General features: G+C 46.7%; 3 protein-coding genes and 1 non-coding gene across 4 annotated transcripts; all 4 read left to right on the forward strand.

The window, feature by feature from the left end:
- Nucleotides 1-611: 611 nt before the first annotated feature.
- On the forward strand, nucleotides 612-751 carry LOC115032661. The gene has a single exon (XR_003838292.1). It is a non-coding gene; the product is annotated as a small nucleolar RNA SNORA2/SNORA34 family (small nucleolar RNA).
- A 4,605-nt stretch (nucleotides 752-5,356) lies between these two features.
- On the forward strand, nucleotides 5,357-6,830 carry LOC110305093 (hemoglobin subunit zeta). The gene is made up of 3 exons (XM_021176875.1): nucleotides 5,357-5,512; nucleotides 6,290-6,494; nucleotides 6,594-6,830. The coding sequence occupies exons 1-3, from the start codon at nucleotides 5,418-5,420 to the stop codon at nucleotides 6,720-6,722; spliced, it is 429 nt and encodes a 142-aa protein (XP_021032534.1). The 5' UTR covers nucleotides 5,357-5,417; the 3' UTR covers nucleotides 6,723-6,830.
- A 5,253-nt stretch (nucleotides 6,831-12,083) lies between these two features.
- Nucleotides 12,084-12,913, forward strand: LOC110304700 (hemoglobin subunit alpha). Its single transcript, XM_021176231.2, has 3 exons — nucleotides 12,084-12,228; nucleotides 12,351-12,555; nucleotides 12,690-12,913. Exons 1-3 carry the CDS (start codon nucleotides 12,134-12,136, stop codon nucleotides 12,816-12,818), a joined length of 429 nt encoding a protein of 142 aa, XP_021031890.1. The 5' UTR covers nucleotides 12,084-12,133; the 3' UTR covers nucleotides 12,819-12,913.
- A 2,464-nt stretch (nucleotides 12,914-15,377) lies between these two features.
- On the forward strand, nucleotides 15,378-16,321 carry Hbq1 (hemoglobin subunit theta 1). The gene is made up of 3 exons (XM_021176869.1): nucleotides 15,378-15,515; nucleotides 15,611-15,815; nucleotides 15,923-16,321. The coding sequence occupies exons 1-3, from the start codon at nucleotides 15,421-15,423 to the stop codon at nucleotides 16,049-16,051; spliced, it is 429 nt and encodes a 142-aa protein (XP_021032528.1). The 5' UTR covers nucleotides 15,378-15,420; the 3' UTR covers nucleotides 16,052-16,321.
- The last annotated feature ends 8,186 nt before the right edge of the window (nucleotides 16,322-24,507 follow it).

Consider the following 24,507-nt stretch of genomic DNA (forward strand, 5'->3'; position numbering starts at 1 on the left):
GAGGAAGAGGAGGAGGAAGAGGAGGAGGAGGAGGAGGAGGAGGAGGAGGGAAAGAATCATCTAGATACATCAGGAAGAGGAAATCCAGTAGCCAGTGAAGTCATGAAAAAGGGCACAGCCTCACTTACCACCAGGAAAGGAAATGGAAACCACAAGGGAATCACTGTGTCCTGACCAGAAAGGCTAAATCAAAGGACACTAAGACCAGCTGTGCCAGACGTTAGGGAGGGAAACTCACACCAGTCGCAGAAATGCAAATTGGCCACCCTTTGGAAAAGTCTCCCATTCTTTTTCTAACGTTGAAAGTGCATGTGTCAGGACTGGCACATGGCTCGGGTGGGAACGTGCTTGCCTAGCCTGCAGGAAGCCCTGGCTTCAGTCCCCAGCACCACGCAGACTGATTGTGGTGGCACATGCCTGCAATCTCAACACTCAGAAAGTAGAGGCAGAAGGAGTACAAGTCCAGGGTCATCCATGGCTACCTAGGAAGTCTGAGGCTAGCCCGGGATACATGAGACTCTGTCAGAGTTTGTGGTGGGGAGAGGAGGGAGGGAGAAGAAAGGACACTTGGGTTGTTTCCACTTCAGGGTGTGATGGATAATATTGTTGCAATGGCCCTGAATGAAGGCCAGCAGTTAGTTACACTATAGCTAATGGCTTCAAGAGAGGTCTAAAGAACTGCCTTCCTGTGGTTTATTGGCTATTCTAAACAATTAAAAGAGAATAACAGCTGTATTTGAAAGAAACAACTACAGTGATGCTCTTGCTACGTACACACTCCCATGTTTCATTTCTCCTGAGTGTATATGCAGTAATGGAAATACAACAAAACCATATGGTAAGACCACCTACAACTTTTACCTATCAACCTAACTGGCTGGTTGTCCATTGTCTGTTTGTTTGTTTGTTTGTTTGTTTGTTTATGGACAGGAGCTGTCTACATAGGATAGCCCTGACTGTCCTGGAACTGCCTACACAGACCTGGCTGGTCTCAAGCTAAACTAAGATCTTCCTGTCTCTGCCTCCCAAGTGCTGGGATGGAAAGTGTGCACCACCACACCCTGCACCCTGCCTTTAACTTTTTGAGGAACTACCAGACTTCTTCCCAGTGTGCACCCCTTTCTCTCTCTCCATTGCATCTTATCCAGATTGCAATTTCTTTACATATTCTCTAGCATTTTTATTTTGTCTATTTGTTTGCTTGTTTGTTTGTTTGTTTTTCAATACAGGGTTTCTCTGTGTAGCTCTGGCTGTCTTGGAACTCATTCTGCAGACCAGGCTGGCCTGGAATTTCTCAGAGATCTGCCTACCGCAGCCTCCCAAATGTTGGGACTAAAGTCTTGTGCCACCACCCTGGCTTTATCTTGTCGTTTTAATTATGGCTATTCTAGTAGCTGTGAAGTAGTATATACAGCATTAAATTTTTTTTTAAGATTTATATATGTGAGTACACCGTTGTTGTCTTCAGACACACCAGAAGAGGAAATCAGATCCCATTACAAATGGTTGTAAGCCATCATGTGGTTGCTGGGAATTGAACTCAGAACGGCTAGAAGAGCAGCCAGTGCTCTTAACTACTGAGCCATCTTTCCAGCTCCATATATACAGCATTTGTCTGTTTGCTTTTGATACAGTGTCTCAACACTGTAACTTAGGTTAGCTTGCAGAACGTACTATGTAGCCCAGCCTCCAGTGTGTGACAATCAACATGACTTCCCTTCCTAAAGGCTGGGATCACAGACAGTCATCATCTTGTCTGGTGTTTATTTCCTTTGGAGAAATAGTCAAAAATCCACTAGCTAATAAAAAGACAAATAGCTGTACATTCACATGGACAAATTAAAAAAGAGACACTGGAGAAATGGCTCAGCGGTTAAAAGCACGTGCTAATCTTCCAGAGGATCCAAGTTTGGTTTTCTAGCACTCATATTAGCTGACTCACCTGTAACTCTCAACTCCAAGAGATCTGGTGTTGTCAGGGCTTTGCAGCTACACACACACACACACACACACACACACACACACACACACACGTAAATAAAAATAATAAATATAAATAAAAGAATAAACACAAAGGAATCAACTGACATAGAGCATCATGCCAAGTAAAAGTCAGTTTTTAAAAGTTACAATACTGCTGGTTAAATTTTCTGCCCCCTTTACAATTACTTCTCTCTGTTCATAATTTTTAATAATTTATTTATCTTTGTTTTATGTTCATTGGGGTTTTACCAGCATGTATGTTTATGTGGGAGTGTCAGATCTTGGAGTTATAGACAGTTAAGAGTTGCCATGTAGGTGCTGGGATTTGAACCCAGATCCTCTGGAAGAGCAGTCAGTGCCCTTAATCACTGAGCCATCTCTCCAGTCTTCTCTCCCAAGTTATCATTTTAAAAACATACTCTGGATAAATTTTGCCAAGCAGTGGTGGCACACACCATTAATCCCAGCACTCAGAAGACAGAGGCAGAGGCAGAGGCAGAGGCAGAGGCAGAGGCAGAGGCAGAGGCAGAGGCAGAGGCAGAGGCAGAGGCAGAGGCAGAGGCAGAGGCANGGCAGAGGCAGAGGCAGAGGCAGAGGCAGAGGCAGAGGCAGAGGCAGAGGCAGAGGCAGAGGCAGAGGCAGAGGCAGGTAGATCCTGTGAATTTGAGGCCAGCCTGCCTACAGAATGAGTTCCAGGACAGACAAGGCTACAAAGAGAAACCCTGTCTCAAAAAAAAACAAAAATAAAATAAAAAATAAAAATCAATTAGTAAATAAAAATTATTTCTTTCATTCTATAGGATATTGCCCAACTTTAAGCCTTAAAGCTATAGTAATCAAGGCAGTGTAGTTTTGGCTAAACATGGATATTTAAATCAGTGGGACAGACTAGAGCTGAGAAACTGTCTTATAAAAATATGGGCCAGCAAGATGGCTCAGTGAGTAAGGTAAAGGCACTGGCTGCCATGACTGTTGGCCAGAGTGATCTACATGGTTGAAGACAAGAACAGATCCTGGAAAGGTGTCCTCTGACCTCCAGCTGTATGTCATGGCACAATAAATAATTAAAATGTAATGAAAGTATGGCTAATTAATCTTTACATTCTGTCTTGGCCAAGATGCAGAGAAGCGACAGCTAATTAGCATGGGGTGGAGGAACATACAGCTGAGAATAGAATTCAGACCCTTATGCATGCTAGGCAAGCATGTATCCCCCAACCCCTGCATAATCATTTGTTGCCAATCAGTGTGAGAAGTGAATTTAATGGAGATATTAGAGCCTTTGCAACAATTGACAGATATGTATGGACATAAACAAACAAACAAACAAACAAATAAATAAAATGGGCCTAACCCTCACACTTCATACAAAAATTATCTCTCAAAATGAATCACCTATACAGACATAAAACAAACATGAAACTTTTAGAAGAAAATATAGATAAAAATCATTGTGTTTTGTGGTTAGGCAGTGGAATCTTAGACATAACTTTAAAAGAATTCTTTCTTAAGCTGGGCATGATGACCCACACCTTTAACCCCAGCACTAAGGGAAGTAGAAACAGGCAGATCTCAAAGAGCCATCCTGGTCTACATAGCAAGTTCAAGGACAGCCAATGCTGCACAGTAAGACCTTAACTCAAGAAACAGGGCGGGGATTCTTTCTCCCACTTAATTTTGAGATGGGGTCTCACAATGAAGCCCTGGCTGTCCTGGAACTTGCTATGTCGACCAGGCTGCCCTCAGGCTCACCAAGATGCCTCTAACTCTGCCTCCTGTATGTTGGCACTTACCACTAAGTATGTATGGTGCACTTACCACTAAGTCCACCCCAAAAGAATGAGTTCTAAAATAGAAGCTTGATTAGTTAGACTTGATCCAAATTAAAACGTTGACTTTATAAAAAGGACTATTAAGATGAACTGAGGGCTGGGTGAGATGCCATAATGTGTAGAGGCCCTTAAAACCAGGCTTAACAGTGTGAGGTAGTAGTCCTCTTGCCTCCACACATGTGCACATGTGTGCCCTTCACACACAAAACAAATAAACGATACATGAGAAATTAAAGACTATCTGGAAAGTGTAAACCTAGGGGAAGGTATTTGCAAATAGCATATCTGACTCCCCCCCAAACGCATCCAGATTATGTACAGAATGTCCATAAATCACTGGTAAGAAAATGGCCCAGTTGAAATGTGCACAAGGTACCTTTTATAGATAGACAATGTGCTTGAGCAGAGACAATACCAAAGATGAAAAATAGGCACCCAGAGAGATCTTCCATCACTGGCCATTGGAAAAATTCTGTTTTCAGCCACCATGCTATATCATTACTTACCTGTCCAACAGCTAAGATTCAAAAAACGCTGGCATTGATACATAGGAATATAAAACAGTAAGGACACTCATGAAAATGGTTTGGCAATTCCTTATAAGATTAAATATACACCTTGCATATGCCAGGAATTCTACTCTTAGATACAGATGTATCAACTGACAAAGATATAGAGAAATAGAATTGTAAGCTCACGCAGAGGCCTCTCTGTGAATGTGGATGAAGGACAAACTGCTGCATATTCATACCACAAAATAAAAAGTAGCCAACTACTGGTGAATACAGAAGCAGATGGATCTACAGGATATTATACAAGGGGAAAGAAAGCCAGTCTTAAAAAGGTAAAATATGGTATGATTCCAGTTACACACAGTTTTGAAAAGGATGAATTAGGTTAGGTTAGGAGCAAGAGGACGATGAGGGCTTCAAATGGGTGGCTGTGGAGTTTTTAAGATGGTGGAGCTACATAGATCTATATATGTGTCAATCCAGGACAATGAGCAAAGCAACCTAACTCCATGTTAAGATAAAAACTAAAAGAATTGTGCATTTCATTGTATATTGGTTGGTATGGAGGGCTAGCTGGAGACTGGAGATCTTTTGTTGACCCGTCACTCCTCCTGGTGAGAGCAGACTTCCATGATCTTCCCTCAGTGCTAAGTGAGAGGGATTACTGCTTCCTTGGAAGGAACCCAAGAGTCACAAAAATTAGGTGACAGGGATGGCACGGACAATTTGTGATTCTGAAATGAGAAAGGGCAGTGCAGGTCTGGATACAAGAATGACCTCCTGACATGGATGGGCCCCTATCTCTCCTGGATTCTGTGTGAGACTAAGGCCAACACCCCTCCTAAGGCCATGGGCAGTGGGCAAGAGCGATAGCACTTGCCTTACAGTCCCACCAGGCCCTAATTCCCATTGTTGCTGGCTCTGATAACAGGCTCCACCCTGCAAGCCCCCTCCCCTCTCCTAACCAGTGGCCACAGCCTGACAGGCCCCTGACCATGTGTATATAAGGAGACACTGGGGACGAGCACCATCAGGCCAGTCTTGAGTGCACTCAACTCCAGCGCAGCCTCCAACCCTCACCACCGCCACCATGTCTCTGATGAAGAATGAGAGAGCTATCATCATGTCCATGTGGGAGAAGATGGCTGCTCAGGCCGAGCCCATTGGCACTGAGACTCTAGAGAGGTAAGTCCAGGCACCATGGCTTGAGTAAGCAGGTCAGAAGAGGGATTGGTGAGACAGAAGTGACAAAGAGCAGTTAGTGAGGAGAAGCCACTGAGAAGCGGTCATGAGGACAGTATGGTCAGGACAGTAAGGACAGAGGCAGAGAGGACAGAGAGATCAATGCTTGTGAGGAGGGGATCCAGGCAGGCAGACAAGCTACTAAAGGAGGTGGGCTGGCATTCACAGAGCTCACCAGAGTCTTCCATGTGGCTCATCAGGTATTTGTTGAGTGAATAGGAATGAATGGATGAATAAACAGCTATAGGTGGATAGAGAGTGGATACAGGGATCTGCTATGTAGACCCTTGTGCAACAGGAAATAGTAACATCACTCTTGGGGTTGTTTTTAAAAGATTGTGTGTGTGTGTGTGTGTGTGTGTGTGTGTGAGAGAGAGAGAGAGAGAGAGAGAGAGAGAGAGAGAGAGAGAGAGAGCAAGCGTAGGTGCCATTAGAAGCTAGAGGCATCGAATCCCCTTGCATCTTAGTTACAGACAGTTGTGCGTTCTCTCCAGGGCAGTAAGTGCCATCTCTCCAAATGCTTTTTGTATTATTCAATGTACATTTTTTTTTGCATTTCATTTCCTTAAATACGGTGTAAAATACTACTTTGTTTTCTGTCTGGTAGGTCTTTAAATTTGTATATCCCTTAAATTTTGAGCCCAAGGCAAGAGCCAGTATCCTAGCCCTCTCCCTAACCAATACTTACTTGTAAAACTAACGCTTTCTCCCGACCCCTAGGCTCTTCTGCAGCTACCCCCAGACGAAGACCTACTTCCCGCACTTCGACCTGCACCATGGGTCTCAGCAGTTGCGGGCCCACGGCTTCAAGATCATGACAGCTGTAGGGGATGCGGTTAAGAACATCGACAACCTCTCTAGTGCTTTGACTAAGCTGAGCGAGCTGCATGCCTACATCCTGCGTGTGGATCCGGTCAACTTCAAGGTGGGTTTATGAGAAGGGAGGTCAGCAGAGAAAGAGACAAGAAAAAAAGCGGGTGGGGTCTCCGCTGCACTGAGCACTGAAATTCCCTTCCCTCCGCAGCTCCTGTCCCACTGTCTGCTGGTCACAATGGCCGCACGCTTTCCCGCCGACTTCACCCCTGAGGTCCACGAAGCCTGGGACAAGTTCATGTCTATCCTGTCTTCTGTCCTGACTGAGAAGTACCGCTAAGCGCCACCGCCACGACCCCCATGACCAGTTATGATCCCTCTCTTCCCCTTTATTGAACCCTCCCTCAGGTCTTTCCCAGAATCCCTAATAAATGGTTGAAGAAGGAAATAACTGGTCCTGTGTATTCGGTCTCAGAGGGAAACAGGGATGGGGACACTACGGGATGCACTGAGGTTGGCAGGAACACTGCGGCGTTTATGCACTGCCTAGAGGACATTCCTAAGGTGGCTAGGGGAGGGTCTGGAGAACCCCAGAGTCACAGCTGGCCAGAAGCAGAGCCGCCCACAGTCAGACCTGCCTGCGACTGGAGTTCTCACCTTCCCAAATCGCTTCGCACAGTGTGGTGGATGGGTGTCAGGAATTCCTCAAAGTTTGATGTCATAACTTCTGCCACCCTGGCAGGTAAGGGGTGTCGTCCCTAAAGGATAAGAAGACGCCCAGTAACTGTCTTCATAGGAGTCATTACAGGTTCTGCGAGTTCAAAGCGAACGCTTGCACTCACACGACTTAGTCTATGACAGAAGTCCCATCCTTTGGCCTCTCTCTGGGCATGTTTCTGTGGACACGCGAAGGGCTCTGTGTTTCTGCTGAGTTCAGCGAATCAAGGTGGCCGGGTATGGGAGCATTGTATGAAGAGGCCCAAACTCAGCCACAGTGCACCCGATTGCCTGCCACCAAGCACATTTAGGGGAGCAGCTGCTGCTTGCGTGGACATGGCAAGTGGTCCCCAGGAAGCAGCTCAGAACCAGCCTTAGAGGTTTCCCAGGGGCGCTTGGCAGTGCTAAGGTTAGGGGGGAAATCACATGGCTGCCCTACCTGCTCACTGACCTGCTCAGGCTGGCAATTCACAAACACCAAGGTTTCCCACAACCAAATGCCTGTTTAGTTAAAGAGGTGCTGCAGCTATTCCTCAGATGGTGCATGTCTGTGACATGGATGTAGTAATGCAGCATCAGGACCACCCATGTGCAGATTTTACAAGCTCAGGTGCTTTCATATGGACCCTGCCGACTTTCCTGTGACCCTATCCAGCCCACATAGGGGTCCAGACCATGGCGAGGTCTTTTCAAGTAGAGTTAGAGGCTGAATGGCTAACCTGTCTCTCTTCCTATAACTGCTTCCCATGTTCCAGGATGGTACTGGCCTCCCAACTGCAGGGGTGAGTTCACTGTTGAGATGCAGGCAGAGGGGAACAAGTTTTCTTGTGCTGGGAGAGAAATCCTGCTAAGCCTCTGGCCTTGGTCTGTGCACATCAATTAGCAGAGGCTTCAAAATAGTGTGTGAGCTTTTGGAGAGCTAAACAGGTCGCCCCTCTGTTGCTGGGTGAAGAAGCTCAGTATCCCACAGAGCCTCCTAGAATTCTTAAACGCCCACTAAAGGTTTACCTTCCTATGTCCCTGGAGTGCCTTGGGGCAGAGGGAGAGCTTGCACGGGGGCAGTGGAGTATATTCTTTTCCAAGTCAAATTTGGCACCAAGGTGCATCATATCACCCACAAACACATTTTCTCATGCCTTCATTCTCCCTTCATCTCCTTTGTTGGGACTTCTAGCAGCCAATCCTCTGGACTTTTACAGACAAATATGGAACCAAGCCCCTGGGATCGAATGTATAACCTGAAGCCTGGTAGAGATGGGCAAACCCAGGCCCCCACTCCTCTTCCTTCCTGGCCTGCTCTCTCTGCAACAAACCTTGACAGAAAACGGATATACTTTTTCTCTGAATGGCACAGCATAGGGAGAGTTGGGGGGTTGCTGGTGGCCACATGAGGCAGGCAGATCCCATTGATAAGCTGGTTGATTCTGTGCACGTCTGATCTATAGAGCAGAAAATTATGAGCACACTAGGTTTTAGAAATTATTTTGAGGTCACAATACATGATAGATACCCGACATTAACTCCCCACCCCAACCTGGACACTTAAATTTCGGACCTCGATTCCATGAGGTGGCTTCATCCAAGTCCTGTCTCCACACTCCCAGGTTGGCTAGGAGGCAAATAAATAAATAAATAAATATCACCAGGCTCCTGTGGTTTGTTGGCAAAGAACAAAGGTTAAAGAAATAAAGATTCTAGAGCTTTTAAATGCCGAATACATTCAGTCTCCAGGATGCCACACCATCTGGGTAGAGAGCACTAGAGCTGGCCTGGCACAGTGCCAGGTCTGAAAAGGGTTACCCCATCCATGGACCTCTGAACTCCCATAGCTGGTGCCAAGGGCCTGTCACCCTGAGTTGCCTGAGCACTAGCTGAGCTGAGGGAGGAGGGAGGCTTCACCTACCTCCACTGTCTGCATGTACAAGTAATAGCTTTAGTCCTTGGCAAAATACCATATGAGATGGCATATAAGATTGCCTGCCAGTGGATTGGCTGAGCCAGTAAAAGCACTTGCCATAAAGCCTGCTAACAGAAGTTAAATCCACAAGACTGCCATGACAGAAGGAAAGAATGACTCTCACAAGTTGTCCTCTGACTGCCAAACATGTGCCATTGTGCATGGGTGTGCACACATGCACATACAATCAATCCATCCAGCAAGCAAGCAATGCCACTTAAAATTTTAAATATTGTACTCCTCTCCCCAAGCCAGGCTAGGTCTGGGCCACATAAGATTGAACTGTGCATTTAGAAGTTTCTAGAAACTGTTCGAGAACCTCAAGACATTGATGATAGTTTACAGAAACAAGAACCTGGACTCTGTCTGCACAGTACTGAGAGATTTAATTAAAGCATCCATGGGAACTTAATCAGACCTTGACCCCACCCATCTGTACTTTCCCAGTAAGGCATCTCCCCAGATTAGCTCAGGCCATGAACCTGGCTGCACTCATCCCTACAGCAGTACACTAACTGCCTCATCCTCCATCCATCTCCTGCACACTGCACATAAATGCAAGTGCTCACATCCATTCAGACAGACTCAGGAAGAACACACTGTGGTTCTCTCTGTTGGGGCTATCTGGGATAAGGCACGGGGCTGGTTATTGTTAGGAGGTCTTCTCCTGCCTTCTCCCCTTCTCTAACTTCTGAGTTGAACAGCAAATACTACCCCTCAGTCCTGTTTGCAGTCCCTAACTGTACTTGCCCCAACCTTCCCCAACCTCCTTTACCCGCCACCATCACTTCTCTTCACAGGCTGCTCAGGAATTTCCTTAGCATCTACCTCCCCAACTACAGTCAGAACCCTGACTCTGTCTAAGTAAAGACCCAAGGCAAAAAGGCAGCCCATGAAGTGAACAAAATGAAGTTTCCCATTCTCTTGTCAGCTCTGAGTAAACCACATGTGCTCCTGCTGTGTGTGTCTCAGGCCAACTTCAAAGGCAGCAAGCACAAAGCGCTCAGAATGATAAAGGGGTGGAGTTCTCAGAATTGAACCCAACTCCAAGGGTTCCAGAAAATGAATCTAGGAGCTCTCCTCTGTCCCTGACAAATGACCAACAATACCTCTTTCCATAGTATCTGATGATGTCACCCTCCAGTCAGATGAAGTCACCCCAGAGGTGGCTTCTCTCTGAACACATTTTGGAACCTGTGGCTAAGGCACTGACCTCCAGATACTATTAAACCAGAACCTTAGGGACAGGACACCTGCCCTCCCAGTCCCTCCTTCCATTCCATACCTGCAAGTCGCAAATAAAATCTGTCTGGATGGTAACCTATCTCTGTGTCACTAGCTTGTCAGCTTTAACCCTGGCTTTAGTGTTTGGGCCCAAAGACTTTTCTGCAACTGAAACAGGAGAGGAGAGCAAGTAGAACAGCTGGGAAGTTCCTATGCCCTGTGAAAGGCCAGCCTTCTCAGGCTGCTTCTCTCAACAGACTGAGGAGGGAAGTCCTAAGATGTGCCACCTCCACTAAAATATCATTGAATTGACCCAAACCAGCTAAACATAAAGCAAAACAAATCTTCAGGGTAATGGTCCCAACTAATATGGAAACTGAGGCAGTTCCAAAGTAAGTTGCTGTAGGGCAAGGTCAGCATTGAAATAAACTAAACTAGGTGATTTGGTGCAAAACTGTAAACCCAAAACTTGAAAGGCAGAAGCAGTAAGATCAGAGTTGAAGATAAATGGAGGAACAAAAGAAGAAAAAAATGTTCAAGTCTGGCCACCACAATGTGAGATGTAAAGAACAGATTAGGCTATATAAATACCTGTTCCAAGAATTAAAAAAAAGGGGGGGGATGAGTGATGAGGGAAAGGAGGAGAGGGGGGAAATGAGAGGAAGAAAAAAGGAAGAGAAAGAAGAAGAGAGAGGAGGGGAGCGACACAGAGGGAGAGTGGACAAAGAATAGATGGGTAGCCATTTAGATTCCCCCAAACATTTTTTTTTTGGTTTTGTTTTTGTTTTTTGATGTTAATTCAGTTAGGAAGTTGGTCCCTTTGCTGTATCCCCCACCCTAACTCAACAAAGTTAATACTTCCCAGGACTTTCCACTGACCACTGCCTCTTGCTATTATAATCTATTTATTTTTGTAGTGCTAGGGACTGAAGCCAGAACCTTCCTCATGCAAAGCGACCATTCCACTTATTCACTTACATCCCAGCTTCTGTGTTATTGTTTGCTTCTGTTATAAACATGGGGTCTCTGTTTGCAGAGGCTGACCTTAAATTCCTGGGCTCAAGCAATCTTCCTGCCTCAGCCTACCAGGACCTGAGGCTCCCCATATGTGTCACCAAAACCAGCTCAGAGCATTTCCTTATTGATTCATGGTAGCACTGGGCAGCTAAGATGCAAGTCTGAAGGAGGAGTCTGGCAAGCTGCTCCTGCAGTTCCCTGGGCCCAGAAGGATGAGCTGGGAGATTCACTTGAGCCAAAGGATTCCAGGCCAGCGTGGAAACTAGAGCAAGACCTGCTCACATAAAAAGAGGAAAAGGAGAAAGAGGGAAAAGACAAGAAAGGAGGAACCAGGGGGAGGAGACAGTGGACAAAGAGGAAGAGAGAGGGAAGAGGGGAGAAAAGAGAGAAAGAGAGTGTCTCTATGAGGTGCTAGCATCTTATCTCATATCCAGGGGCTGGGGCTGAGGCCAGAAGCAGGTTGTGGTTTAGAAAGGAAAGTGTAAAACTGGGACCAGAGGGAGAGGTGGGGGGAAGGGCGCTGCTCAGTTTGGTTTGAGGGACTTGCTTCTCTGACCAAGACAGGGGGATCCTAACTTCTTCCCAAACTGCCATCACTGGAGACATAGTAAGGGGTAGGAAGCCTGTCCGGGCAACTGATAAGGATTCCCTGCACCCAGGGGAGGCACAACCCAGCCCCAGAATCTCAGGGGCCCTTACAAGTTTTACTGGGTAGAGCAAGCACAAACCAGCCAATGAGAACTGCTCCAAGGGCGTGTCCTCCCTTGGAGGGCATATAAGTGCTACTTGCTGCAGGTCCAACACACTTCTGATTCTGACAGACTCAGGAAGAAACCATGGTGCTCTCTGGGGAAGACAAAAACAACATCAAGGCTGCCTGGGGGAAGATTGGTGGCCATGGTGCTGAATATGGAGCGGAAGCCCTGGAAAGGTGAGAACAGGACCTTGATCTGTAAGGATCACAGGATCCAATACAGACCTGGCACTCGCTCAGTGGGCAGCTCCTAACTATGCTTTTCTGTGACCTCAATTTCTCTTCTCTCCTTCTCCCAGGATGTTCGCTAGCTTCCCCACCACCAAGACCTACTTCCCTCACTTTGATGTAAGCCACGGCTCTGCCCAGGTCAAGGGTCACGGCAAGAAGGTCGCTGATGCGCTGGCCAATGCTGCAAGCCACCTCGATGACCTGCCCGCTGCCCTGTCTGCCCTGAGCGACCTGCATGCCCACAAGCTGCGTGTGGATCCCGTCAACTTCAAGGTATGCACTGGGACCTGGCAGGCGGCATCTGGGACCCCTAGGAAGGGCTTGGGGATCCTCGTGCCCAAGGCAGGGAACATAGTGGTGCCAGGAAGGGGAGCAGAGGCATCAGGGTGTCCACTTTGTCTTCGCAGCTCCTGAGCCACTGCCTGCTGGTGACCTTGGCTAGCCACCACCCTGCTGATTTCACCCCCGCGGTGCATGCCTCTCTGGACAAATTCCTTGCCTCTGTGAGCACCGTGCTGACCTCCAAGTACCGTTAAGCTGCCTTCTGCGGGGCTTGCCTTATGGCCAGGCCCTTCCTCTCTCCCTTGCACCTGTACCTCTTGGTCTTTGAATAAAGCCTGAGTAGGAAGAAGCCTGCATGCCTGGTTCTCTGCGTCTGCAAAGGTGTCATGTTGAGTGTGGGGACACCTCTAGCTCATTTAGCCATGGGGCAGTAAAGACAAGTTTCAGAGCCAAAAAGCATTGTTGGATGTCTACACACACATACATGTGTCTTCCCTCCCAAGCCCTCCACTGACAACCATGTCTCTTCTCCTCGACTCAAAGAAGCCAAAGATCGCCTTTGGAGGATCCTTATCAGAGGCCCTCTCAGGGAGTGAACTCCTTAATACCGCTGGTACTTCAGTGTGGGATCTACTAGAAAAACAGTGAAAAATAGACATCACATGAGCATGTGGGTAGGCAACAGGTAGCTCATATAAAAATGCCTGCTTTTGCCCTCTTTCTTCCTTCCTTCCTTCCTCTCTCTCTCTCTCTCTCTCTCTCTCTCTCTCTCTCTCTCTCTCTCTCTTTCTTTCTTTCAGATAGAACTTCATATAGCACAGTCTGGCCTCAAAAACGTTATATAGATAAGGATGGGTGTCCTGAAACTCTTTTTTTTTTCCCCGAGACAGGGTTTCTCTGTGTAGCCCTGGCTATCCTGGAACTCACTCTGTATCCCAGGCTGGCCTCGAACTCAGAAATCTGCCTACCTCTGCCTCCCAAGTGCTAGGATTAAAGGCATGTGCCACCACTGCCCAGCTGCCCTGAAATTCTTGATCCTCTTGTTTCTACCCCTGAGTTCTGATATTTCAGATATGTGCCTTCATGCCCAGTTAATGCAGTGCTTGGGAACTGAACTCAGAGTTGTATATGTATATGCATGCATACATACATACATACATACATACATACATACATACATATTAAGCACTCTACTGACTGAGGGACATCTATACACCCACAAATAATATTTTTGAACTATTGACAGCAAAGAGTAAATTTCTCATACAATGGGTATGAACCTTAAAAAAATGTCAAGTGGAAGAAACCAACAGGACAAAGGTCACACAGTGCATGGCTTCATGTTTGTAAAATATCAAAACTGGGGGAATCTATAGGGACAGTAAGCAGCCTCCTGGTTGACAGAGCCTTTTGGTGGGTGTTGGATGGTTACAGGCAAGTGGGCTAGAGGTACTATTTTAGTTAGTAAAATTCTGGAAATGGTTATTAGTGAAGACTGCACAACATTGTGGAAGAACTTGACATCACTGACATATACCCATCAAACATGTCTAAAATGCACAGGGCTTTGGGCCACATGCCTCTAGTTCCAGAACATTGGACCTTGACCATAGTCACACAAAAACCCAAATAAGAACAGAATCTTTCATGTAATGATGATGTATTCACCAAGAGTGTCATCATTGCTGTCATTATTGAGATATATAATAGGCACTCTAAAGGTCATTGTCTCCAAAGGAATTTGCCCTATGATCCAGGCATATAATATTTCTCATCCACTTAATTCTCACAGCTCTGAGAAGAATATATTTTTTGAAACAGACTTAGATTTTATTTATTTGAAGAATTATTTATTCATTTTAACTATGTAAGTACACTGTAGCAGTTTTCAGACAAACCAGAAGAGGGCATCAGACAGTTTTGAGCCACCATGTAATTCCTGGTAATTGAACCCAGGACCTCTGGATGAGCAGTCTGTCTTCTTAACCACTGAGCCATCTCTCCAGCCCCCACAGTTGGAATGTATTAAAGGGGATTTTTGTCTGAAGTGGTTTAGACAGAGTCAGGGTCTCATTATGTAGCACTGCTGGCCTGGAGTTCCATATGTAGGCCAGAATGGTCCTGAACTCACAGACATCCTTTTACATCTGCCTCCAAGTGCTGAGATTAACCTGTACCTGTGCCACAAGACCCAGATTAAAAGGGGTTTTTAATGTAGATTTAAATCTCCTTCATTCTATTTCACATGTGTGGGTGTTTGGGCTGCATGGATATCTGTGCATCTCTTGTATGACTGTGGAAGACAGAAGAGGGCTTGGATCTACCTGACCTGAAGTTACAGGCAAATGTGAGCAGGCATGTTTGTGCTGTGAACCAAAGCCAGGTACTCTGGGAGAGCAGTTAGTGCTCTTAACTGCTGAGCCATTTCTCCATCCCCTTTAAATGCAGATTTAACTATGTTGATATTTAACGAAAGGAGACGTGTTCCAGGAGAGAAAAAAAAAAAAGACCAAGTATGGGTATGGGCTCCTGACAAGAGAAGTACACTCAGTCCTTTTCAATAATGAGTAAGAAAGGAAAACCTATAAAGTTTCCGAAGGACTCGGGAGGCAGGACGAGCCGACAGTGCCAAATGGACACTAAAATCCATTGTAATCGATAGTAGATGCCAATGTGCATACAGTAAATACTTTAAAATGTAAGGCTTGGAGAGGGAGCCCAGGAAAACAGAGGGCTCAAAGCTGAACCAGAATCTGTGAATCCTGGAATGATGCAGCGCCCCCTGGCGGCCTCTTGTGTTTTAAGACGTCTTTGAGCTCAGCCACGGGGCAGAGCGCAAGGATCAGTTCACTGAAGATGGCTCTGTCCCAGGATGATCACTGGCTGGTCCTTGCGCTCTGGAAGAAGATGGGCAGCAATGTCGGAATCTACACGACCGAGGCCTTGGAGAGGTACGCCCTCGGGCTCATCTTCCAACGGACTGCGGGGCGAAGACGGGCTCTCTGTACCTCCTGGTCCGGATGCGCCCAACCCTGTTTTCCTACAGGACCTTCGTGGCTTTCCCCTCCACCAAAACCTACTTCCCACACTTGGACCTGAGGCCAGGCTCTAGCCAGGTTAAAGCCCATGCCCAAAAGGTGGCCGATGCACTGACTCTCGCTACCCAGCACCTGGACGACCTGCCTGCTTCTCTGTCTGCTCTCAGTGATCTACATGCGCACAAGCTCTGTGTGGACCCTGCTAACTTCCAGGTGAGTCCTGTATCTGAGCTCACCCCGGGTTGCTGGAGATGTGGGTCCCTTCAAGGCTTGGTGTAGGGGAGAAATTAATGCAAGGCGGGGCGGTTCTCTTTCTTCAGTACTTCAGCCACTGTCTGCTGGTGACTCTTGCCCGGCACTATCCTGGAGACTTCAGCCTGGAGATGCATGCCTCCTTGGACAAGTTTCTGGGTCACGTGACTTCGGCACTTGTCTCCAAATATCGCTGAATTGGGGATACAGGGTACTATAGTCTCCACCCATGCCCTTCCTAAAGCTCACAATGTTTCAGTAAACCTCCCCAGGGCTGCATTGCTGTTCTGGACGCAGAGGGGCACGAGAGGAATATACTCCCCGCTCCCAGTACTCCAAAACAAAGTTCCAAGAGACTGAAAGTACAGATAAGCTGGTGTCTCAGATCTCATATGGGAGGCAGCCATCCCTTGTTTGTATTGTTTTATTGTGTTTTTGCCTTTGAGATAAATTTCATGTTCTCATGTAACCCAGGCTGGTCTCTCAAATCCATACTAAAAAATAGGTTGGTTTTGAACTCCCGATCCTTCTGTTTCCACCCCTATCTCCAAACCATCCCCCAATCCCCACCCACCTTGGTTTACCTACCATATCTGGCTCCAGAGTGGCTCTTTCTCTTTCTTCCTTCCTTTCTTCCTTTCTTTCTTTCTTTCTTTCTTTCTTTCTTTCTTTCGGTTTATTTATTTTATGTATATGAGTACACTGTAGCTGTCTTCAGACACACCAGAAAAGAGCATAAGATCCCATTACAGATGGTTGTGAGCCACCATGTGCTTGCTGGGAATTGAACTCAGGACCTCTGAAAGAGTAGTCAATGCTCTTAACCACTGAGCCATCTCTTCAACCTGGGTTCTTTTTATTTTTATTTGACCTTTTGTTTGTTTGTGTTCTGTGTTTGAGATAGGAAGGGGGGGGGTCTCCTGTGTCAAAGTGCTCCAAGCTGCACAAATTGTAGCTAACTAGGAAAGAGACATGCCCACAGTGAATGAACTGACTCTTGCTGCCTAGCGAGAACAGAGTAGAAAGGAAGGCTTTATAGACCACACTTCCAAAGGGTCATGGGTTGGGTGGTACCAGGAGTCCCACTGCTGCTGGAAGATCAGTCCTAGCACCTTCACATATTCTCAAGCAACAGAGGAAGCTCAGGGGTCTCCACTGTTGGGGCCTATGACATTGAGGTACAAATCTATGCCTTTAGCCTTGGCCACATCATTTACAGAACTATGGCTTTGTCTCTCAGAAAGGTGATGGAAACTGAGGGCACAAGTCAGCATAAGTGACAATGTTCAAAACAATGGTGTGTGCCCCCCAGTCATCCCCCTCTCCTGGGCTTCCACTCTGGTCATTCTCTAGACTCTGCTCAGATCCAGATGGGTCAGGCCTGGTTCTCTTGCAAGGCAGTCACATGCCTGGATCCACACATGGGGTTCACAGTATTGATGATGCTGAATGAGGGTGTCAGTGGATGTCCAGGACACACTGGGCACTGTCCTAGAGACATTTAATCATTGAACTTCTGCCTGCCCAACCCTGCCATGCCCAGGGTTTGTGTATTAGGGACTTCAGTGTCAGGAGGTCTGGAGTTAAAGCATTGTATGCCAGACTCAATATCTTAGAATAAGGTTTGTCTAGCACCAAAGCCTGTCGTGTAGAAAGGTGGCACTGGGCCCTCCAATCCTACCTTCAGTGGATTTCAGAGAAGGCAGGTAGTTTCTTCTGGCTGCTTAAGGTCTATCATATTCATGGCAAAAAAAACAAAAAAACAAAAAAACAAACAAACAAACAAAAAAAACCCCTGATTTTTAACCTGCACATTGGCTACCTCTCAGGCTAAAGAACATGCCCTGAACATCCATTAGTCAGACCTTCAGCTCTTCCTGGACACGAGGCAAACTGTCCGGTATGAGAAAGTAGAAGGAGCTGTGAGGTCATCTTCTACTATGGCACATGCATGACAAACTTCTGTGACATGGGAAAAACACTGACAGAGTGGACTCAAAACACAGGGGACATGTAATGGTTCCTCATACATGAGAAGCCAACAGGGCTAAGCACACTCAGGTGGTGTGCTAAGATTGGGGATAAATGCCCTGAGGAAGCATTGTTTCTAGAGTGTCTGTGAAGGTCCAAAAAAGAAGCATTTGAGCTGGCAGCCAGACTGAAGATGGGAAATCCACCAGAGCCCAGGGAGGAAGAATCGGACCCACTTCCTGTAAACAGGATGTCCACATTCCTGTGTCTGGTCTGTGGGTATTCTGTGTCCTTGAGTTTCAGGTCCTTCAGGTTCATGTGGAGTTGATACCACAGGCTTTCCTGGGCTCCCAGATTGCAGGTGGCAGATCCTACCTACATCTTCCCATGCTGTGAAGAAACAGGAAGACCCCTTAGAAGGAACCATACCCTTCTCTTCCAAACATCTTGTTGGTTACGTTCCTCTAGAATCCCCTGTCTAATGCAAGGAGAAAACAAAACAAGACAAGACATCTGTGTGTGTGTGTGTGTGTGTGTGTGTGTGTGACCCAGTCTGTAACTCTTAGGCATCCGGGGACTCAGGCAGATTTGCACAAGCCCAGGAGGAGAAAGCAGCAAAGGAAGAGAGTGAGACCAAATATTTTCTGTCACAGCATAAAGGAAACATGTTGGGGATGTTACTGGTGCTAGAGAACCTTCTCTAAAATGTTTCCTGGGCCCCCATCTCCTTCCCAGCAGTGGAACAGCCAAACCAAATGAAAGCAAAAACACCCCAGCAAGGATTGGCTGCTCAGACACCCCAATGAGTCTGCCTAGTGTTGCTTGTATGCATCTGAGAGAGTCACAGGGACCAGATCACTCCAATCCTCACCTTTCCCTATCAGAGGGCAGCAGGGTAGGTAGGAAGTTCTGGCTGGAATGGTAGGTGGTGAGCTTGCCACAGCAGAGTGCCCCTGAAACAGCCAGTGCCTTCTGCAGCTGCGCAGGAAGAGCAGGTTGCATTCCTTACTCCAAGACCCAGCTCACCATCCCATTCTTTGTATCCACCTGTGCCTACTGGGATCTCCTTCTGTGTGTCCTCTCTTGATGTTAGCAGCACCCAGAGAAATGGCTGCACAGGTCTGAAGCCCTGGCTCTAGGCTGGGATTTGAACACTTGGCCTGCTTGTTGATCCCTAGAAGTACAGTAATGCCCCCAAGGCCTGTCCCTGAGAGCACACGCCTGAGTAGCACTGCATACAGCATTTTAGGCAGTAAGGTCACCCTCTCCACACACATACACTCTGCATACCCCGCTTTCCAAGCAGGAGCCTCTCTGACCACCTGGGCAATTCCTTCTCCTCTACTCCTATGAACTACACCTTTGCCTCACAGATAAGCCGTCTTTATGGAAATATGGGAAAACATTTAAGAAACAAGCTGGCATCCACTCAGGCTTTCATATGCGCAGTTACAGAAGCACACACACACACACACACGCACACACACGCACCACACATACACACATGCTTGTATTCTCCAAGTAGGGATGGCTTCTCTTTTGTGTCTCCCCAACCACAAAGAGCCAAACTGATGTCTGAGAAGGGGTCATGTAGCTCCCCTCTGTTCAGAGATAACAATGAGATATCGCTAAGTAGACATAAAGGTGGGATCCTACGGTTCAGACATCTTATTTTTTAATTTATGATTACATCATTGTTCCCTGTGTTTCCCACCATCCAACCCCTCCCATGAGTCTCCTCTCTCTCACATTCATGGCCTATCTTACTTTATTTCTAACAGTCTCTCTCTCTCTCTCTCTCTCTCTCTCTCTCTCTCTCTCTCACACACACACACACACACACACACACACACACAATTATACAAATACAATGAATCTGCTGAATCTGTTTAACGTTGCTTGCATATATATGAATTCAGGTCTGACCACTTTATATTAGACAAGAAAGTAGGGGGCTCATTCCCACAGAAGACTAATTCTCTTGCTCTCAGCATCCCTTAGCTGCCTGTAGTTCTTGGTCATGTGGGGGAGGGCGGCTTAGCTTATCTATTGATGTCCTCATTCAGGTCTTGTTTCAGTGGCCATGTTGTTGACATGTCACAGTAGAAGCTTCTTTGTCATTTCTAGGAGACACAGTCTCACGGCAGATTTCCTGGTCCCCTGACTCTGACACTCTTCCCACCCCTTCCTTCTGCAGTGATCGATGAACCTTACACCCAGGACCTGTGCTGTAGATGTATCCAGTAGGGACAGGCAGCACAGGATCGGGTGTTCTCTGTGTTTTGACCACTTGTGATGTTCTGTATGATCTTCACGTATTACAAAGGGAAGCTTCTCTGACGAGGGCTGAGACCGACACTTACCTGTGGGTATCAAGAATGCAGTTAGGAGCTGTGTGTGGTGGAACATCGCTTTAATACCAGCATTCAGGAGACAGAGGCAGGGAGATCTCTGAGTCTGAGGCCAGCCTGGTCTACAGAGTGAGTTCCAGGACAGCCAGGGATACACAGAGAAACCCTGTCTTAAACAAAACAAAACAAAGAGACGAACAAAGTAATGTAGTTTAGAGGTGGTTTGGTAAAAAGTGCAGTACCCGGCTCTCCTCTAAGATCCACAGTCCCGGTGAGTTGTCTAGGTTTCCCGTACAAGGCATGGTTTCCCCCCTGTTGAGCAGGCTTACATCCAACTAGACAGCTGTTGGTTACTGCCAAGAATGAGGACCCCCCACTGCACCCTAGGGATATCTTGCCAAGCTGGTCATTGCTCTGGTTCATAGCAGGGAGAGCTTTGTAGAACCATTGGTTGCAGGCCTCCCTTGACGCTTTGCCTAGCACCTTCCTGTATTATGAAGGCCAGTCGTCAGTGAGGAAGCCTCAGGTCAGGTCCAGCATGAGTCCTTTGAATCCCATGTCCAAAGTGCAAGGTGTCTTCATCACTAAGGACTTCCCTTAACTCTCTGGGAGACAGAGGAACGGAAAAGCAAGAGCTCATGTTGGTTTTGGAGTCTCTCAGATTCCCTTGACCAGCAGCTCACAAGGGGACTTCTCCTGCCGGCTACTGGGTGTGTTTTAGACAGTTGTCCTGGTTAGCGTTCTATTGCTGTGATAAAACCTCACGACCCAAAGTGACTTGGGGTAGGGGAAGGATTTATTTAATCTTACAGCTGTAAATTGGAAAAGACCCGAGAATTCAGGGCAAAACACAAGGCAGGAGCCTGACCTCGGAAATGATAGAGAGGTCATGGGGAAGTACTGCTCCATGTCTTGTTCTTATGGCTTATTCATCGAATTTACTAAATAGGATTAACTGATGTTCCTAACACACAGTGGGGACTAGTAAGCACTACATTCACCCAAAGTCACCAAGAGTCCGAACTCATCTACAGATACAGTTCTACGTCGACAGCACAAACGTCTATGTAGATACTCACATAGAGTCAAGCTTGCAGAAGAGGGGGTCGGAGAAGAGACTCAGCAGGAAGAGCGTGTAATGCTTTTGCTGAGGGCCTGGGCTCCGTTCCCAGAACTGAGCATCAGATGCCAGTCACCACCTATGATGGCAGCTTCAAGGAGATTGATTGGGGACTGGAAAGATGGCTCAGTGGTCAAGTGCACTGTCTGCTCTTCCAGACACCCAGAGTTCAATTTCCAGCAACCACAGGTGGCTCACAACGATCTGTAATGGTGACCAATGCACTCTTCTAGTGTGTGTCTGATGACAGCTGCCCTTTACCCAAATGAATAATAAATAAATAAACCTTTTTAAAAAGGAGATTGATTGATTCCATGTCGTCTTCTGTACTCCACAGGCATCCAGCATTCACACATGCACAGATGGACACTTAAACTGACGGGTAGTTCGTACAGTTATCTCTGCTGATCTGGAACAAGCCATGTAGATAAGGCTGGCTTGAAATTCTTCCTATATATAATTTTATACTTTTTACCTGTACAGATGTTTTGCATGTCTATAGTGCATGTTGTGTCCTTGCAGTCTAGAAGCTGGTGCTACAGACATACAACCATTTCTGTACATACGTTTAGAAGCTTGGCAACTTTGGATTAATATGTTAGATTCCCCTGGAGCTCAAGATAGATGGTTATGAGTTGTCATGGGGGCTCTGGAAATCAAACCCAATTCCTGTGGGAAAGCAGCCGGCGGTCCTAGGCTCTGAACCATCTCTGCAGCCCTGGCTGTCACACATTGTAAAACAAAACAGGGCAATGTGTGGTAGAATATGTCTTTAATCCAGCATCTTGGAGACAGAGGCTGGTGGATCTCTGTGAGTTCAAGACCACAGTATTCCACACAGTGAGTATTAAACCAATAAGGGCTCTTGTTGAGGCCTTGCCTCAAAATTAAAATTAAAGAAATAAATAAACAAGGAAGGCTGGGGTGTTGCAGGGAAATCTGATGCCTCTGGCTTCCACTCTTCCACTGACAACTTCACAAAGGCATTATGTGTGTGTGTGTAGTCCTGGCTGTCCTGGAACTCACTCTGTAGACCAGGCTGGCCTTGAACTCAGAAATTTGCCTGCCTCTGTCTCCCAAGTGCTGGGACTAAAGGCGCATGCCACCACTGCCCAGCAGATAAAATCATCTTTAATTGTTTTATGTGTATGGATGTTTTGCCTGCTTGTGGCTGCACACCAAGTTTGTGCCTGGTGATCATAGAGGTCAGAGAAGTGTGTCAGGTCTCCAGGAACTGGAGTTATACATAGTTATGAGCCACCACTGTAGGTTCTGCAAACTGAATCCAGGTCCTCCACAAGAGCAGCAAGTGCTCTAAACAGCCATCCATACACAAAAACCAATACATACACATACACATATACCCAAACCCATACCCAGACCCATACTCAGACACAGACACAGACACATATACACACATACACATATGGGGGGGGGATTTCTCTGTATGACTTCCTGACTGTCCTGGAACTCAATTTTACACTAGCCTAGCCCGGAACTCACCAAGATCCACTTACCTCTGCTTTCTAATCTTCTGTATTCAGATTAAAACCTTCAGCCACTACAACCAGCTATATATTCTTTAGTTAAATAAATCTCTAAAAAAATAATGAGGTAAACTTCAGGAACAAATAGCATATGACAAAAATCTTATCAAAGTAAATGGAAAGGGATGGGTGTGCTGTCACGTTTTTAATCAGAGCATCCCAAGGCAGAAGTAGAGAGATCTCTGTCAGTTCAAGACCTGCCTGGTCTACAGAGCAAGTTCCAAGCCAGTGAGACTCTGTCTTTAAAAATAAACATAAACAGTGAGTGTATATTTGTGTACTGCATCCTTGACTAACCCAGCAATGTTGCCTGTGCAGACATGGGCTGGGGAAAGATGGCTTGGGTAGTAGCTTCGGTCTGAGTGCAAGTGCAGTTAAGCAGCAGGCTGCTGTAAGATGCAGCTGGTCAGAAGGGAGTCTGAGCTCTGGTCTCAGCATAGAAGCTTCCCTCCTGAGATTTCCCTCTGCTTCCCTGGCTCTTAGCAGCATCCAGAAATATCCTTGTCCTGGCTTGAAGGCCACTGGCTCCAGGCTGGCATCTCAGTCTGCCTGGCTTGTGTATTCTAGAACATGATCTAACTTTCCAGGCTTTTCTCAGAAGGAGCCAGTGTAAGTTGCAGTGGATACAGCTTCCCGGGAGGTGGCAAACACCACATTCACTGTACCACGTTCCCTAGTTTCTGGGCAAGGACTGCTCTGAACCCCTAGGTAGTTCCTTCCTCTCCCTGTAGACTTCTTTCCTTACAGCCAAATCATGTTCATTATATTTTTGATTATGTGTATAAATGTTTCTATGTAGGCCGTGTGTATGTGTGTGTGTGTGTGTGTGTGTGTGTGTGTGTGTGTGTGTGTATATACCACGAAGGTCACAAGTGGGTGTCAAATCTCCAGAAGCTGGAGCTACTGTCACAAGTAGCTCTGATCCACCTCATTTGGGTCTGGGGAACCAAACACAGACCCTCAGAAAGGGCAGCAAGCATCCTTCAGTGCTGAGTCATCTCTGCAGCCACCTCATTTATTTATTTATTTATTTATTTATTTATTTATTTATTTATTTATTTATTTTGAGACAGGGTTTCTCTGTGTAGCCTTGGCTGTCCTGGAACTGCTCGACTTAGCTTTTTTCTTATGTGTTTTTCTACACACAAATAAAGAGGTGACTAGGGCCTGGCGGTGGTGGTGCACGCCTTTAATCCCAGCACTTGGGAGGCAGAGGCAGGCAGATTTCTGAGTTTGAGGCCAGCCAGGTCTACAGAGTGAGTTCCAGGACAGCCAGGGCTATGTAGAGGAACCCTGTCTGGAAAAAAAAAAGAGAGAAAGAAAGAAAGAAGGAAGGAAGGAAGGAAGGAAGGAAGGAAGGAAGGAAGGAAGGAAGGAAGGAAGGAAGGAAGAAGCTGAAGTCCACCCAGGCTTTCACACCCTTTCCTGTTATCAGTAGGAAGAGTGACTCTGTCATATCTCTCTACCCAGAAAAGGCAGAAGTAAATGTTGGGAATGAGCCCAGTGTCTTCACTCAGTGTAAACAAAGATGAGTCTGACGGGAAGGAGGGTTGAAGGAAGGGAGGAAGAGAGAAAGGGAGGATGGAGTGTGGAGGACAGGAGAGGAGGGCGTTAAGGAGTGCAGGAGGGATAGGGAGAAGAAAGGAGAGAAGAGTGAGGAGGGA

The sequence above is a fragment of the Mus caroli genome, chromosome 11 (genome assembly GCF_900094665.2).
Source record: "Mus caroli chromosome 11, CAROLI_EIJ_v1.1, whole genome shotgun sequence".
Classification (NCBI taxonomy): domain Eukaryota; kingdom Metazoa; phylum Chordata; class Mammalia; order Rodentia; family Muridae; genus Mus; species Mus caroli.

Bases quoted from the DNA above. Each gene is read 5' to 3' on its own strand.
- LOC110305093 (XM_021176875.1), top strand. From the start codon at position 5,418: ATGTCTCTGATGAAGAATGAGAGAGCTATCATCATGTCCATGTGGGAG. The intron at 5,513-6,289 runs GTAAGTCCAGGC...CCCGACCCCTAG, and splicing joins GGCACTGAGACTCTAGAGAG to GCTCTTCTGCAGCTACCCCC. The intron at 6,495-6,593 runs GTGGGTTTATGA...TTCCCTCCGCAG, and splicing joins TGGATCCGGTCAACTTCAAG to CTCCTGTCCCACTGTCTGCT.
- LOC110304700 (XM_021176231.2), top strand. From the start codon at position 12,134: ATGGTGCTCTCTGGGGAAGACAAAAACAACATCAAGGCTGCCTGGGGG. The intron at 12,229-12,350 runs GTGAGAACAGGA...TCCTTCTCCCAG, and splicing joins GGAGCGGAAGCCCTGGAAAG to GATGTTCGCTAGCTTCCCCA. The intron at 12,556-12,689 runs GTATGCACTGGG...TTGTCTTCGCAG, and splicing joins TGGATCCCGTCAACTTCAAG to CTCCTGAGCCACTGCCTGCT.
- Hbq1 (XM_021176869.1), top strand. From the start codon at position 15,421: ATGGCTCTGTCCCAGGATGATCACTGGCTGGTCCTTGCGCTCTGGAAG. The intron at 15,516-15,610 runs GTACGCCCTCGG...GTTTTCCTACAG, and splicing joins ACGACCGAGGCCTTGGAGAG to GACCTTCGTGGCTTTCCCCT. The intron at 15,816-15,922 runs GTGAGTCCTGTA...CTCTTTCTTCAG, and splicing joins TGGACCCTGCTAACTTCCAG to TACTTCAGCCACTGTCTGCT.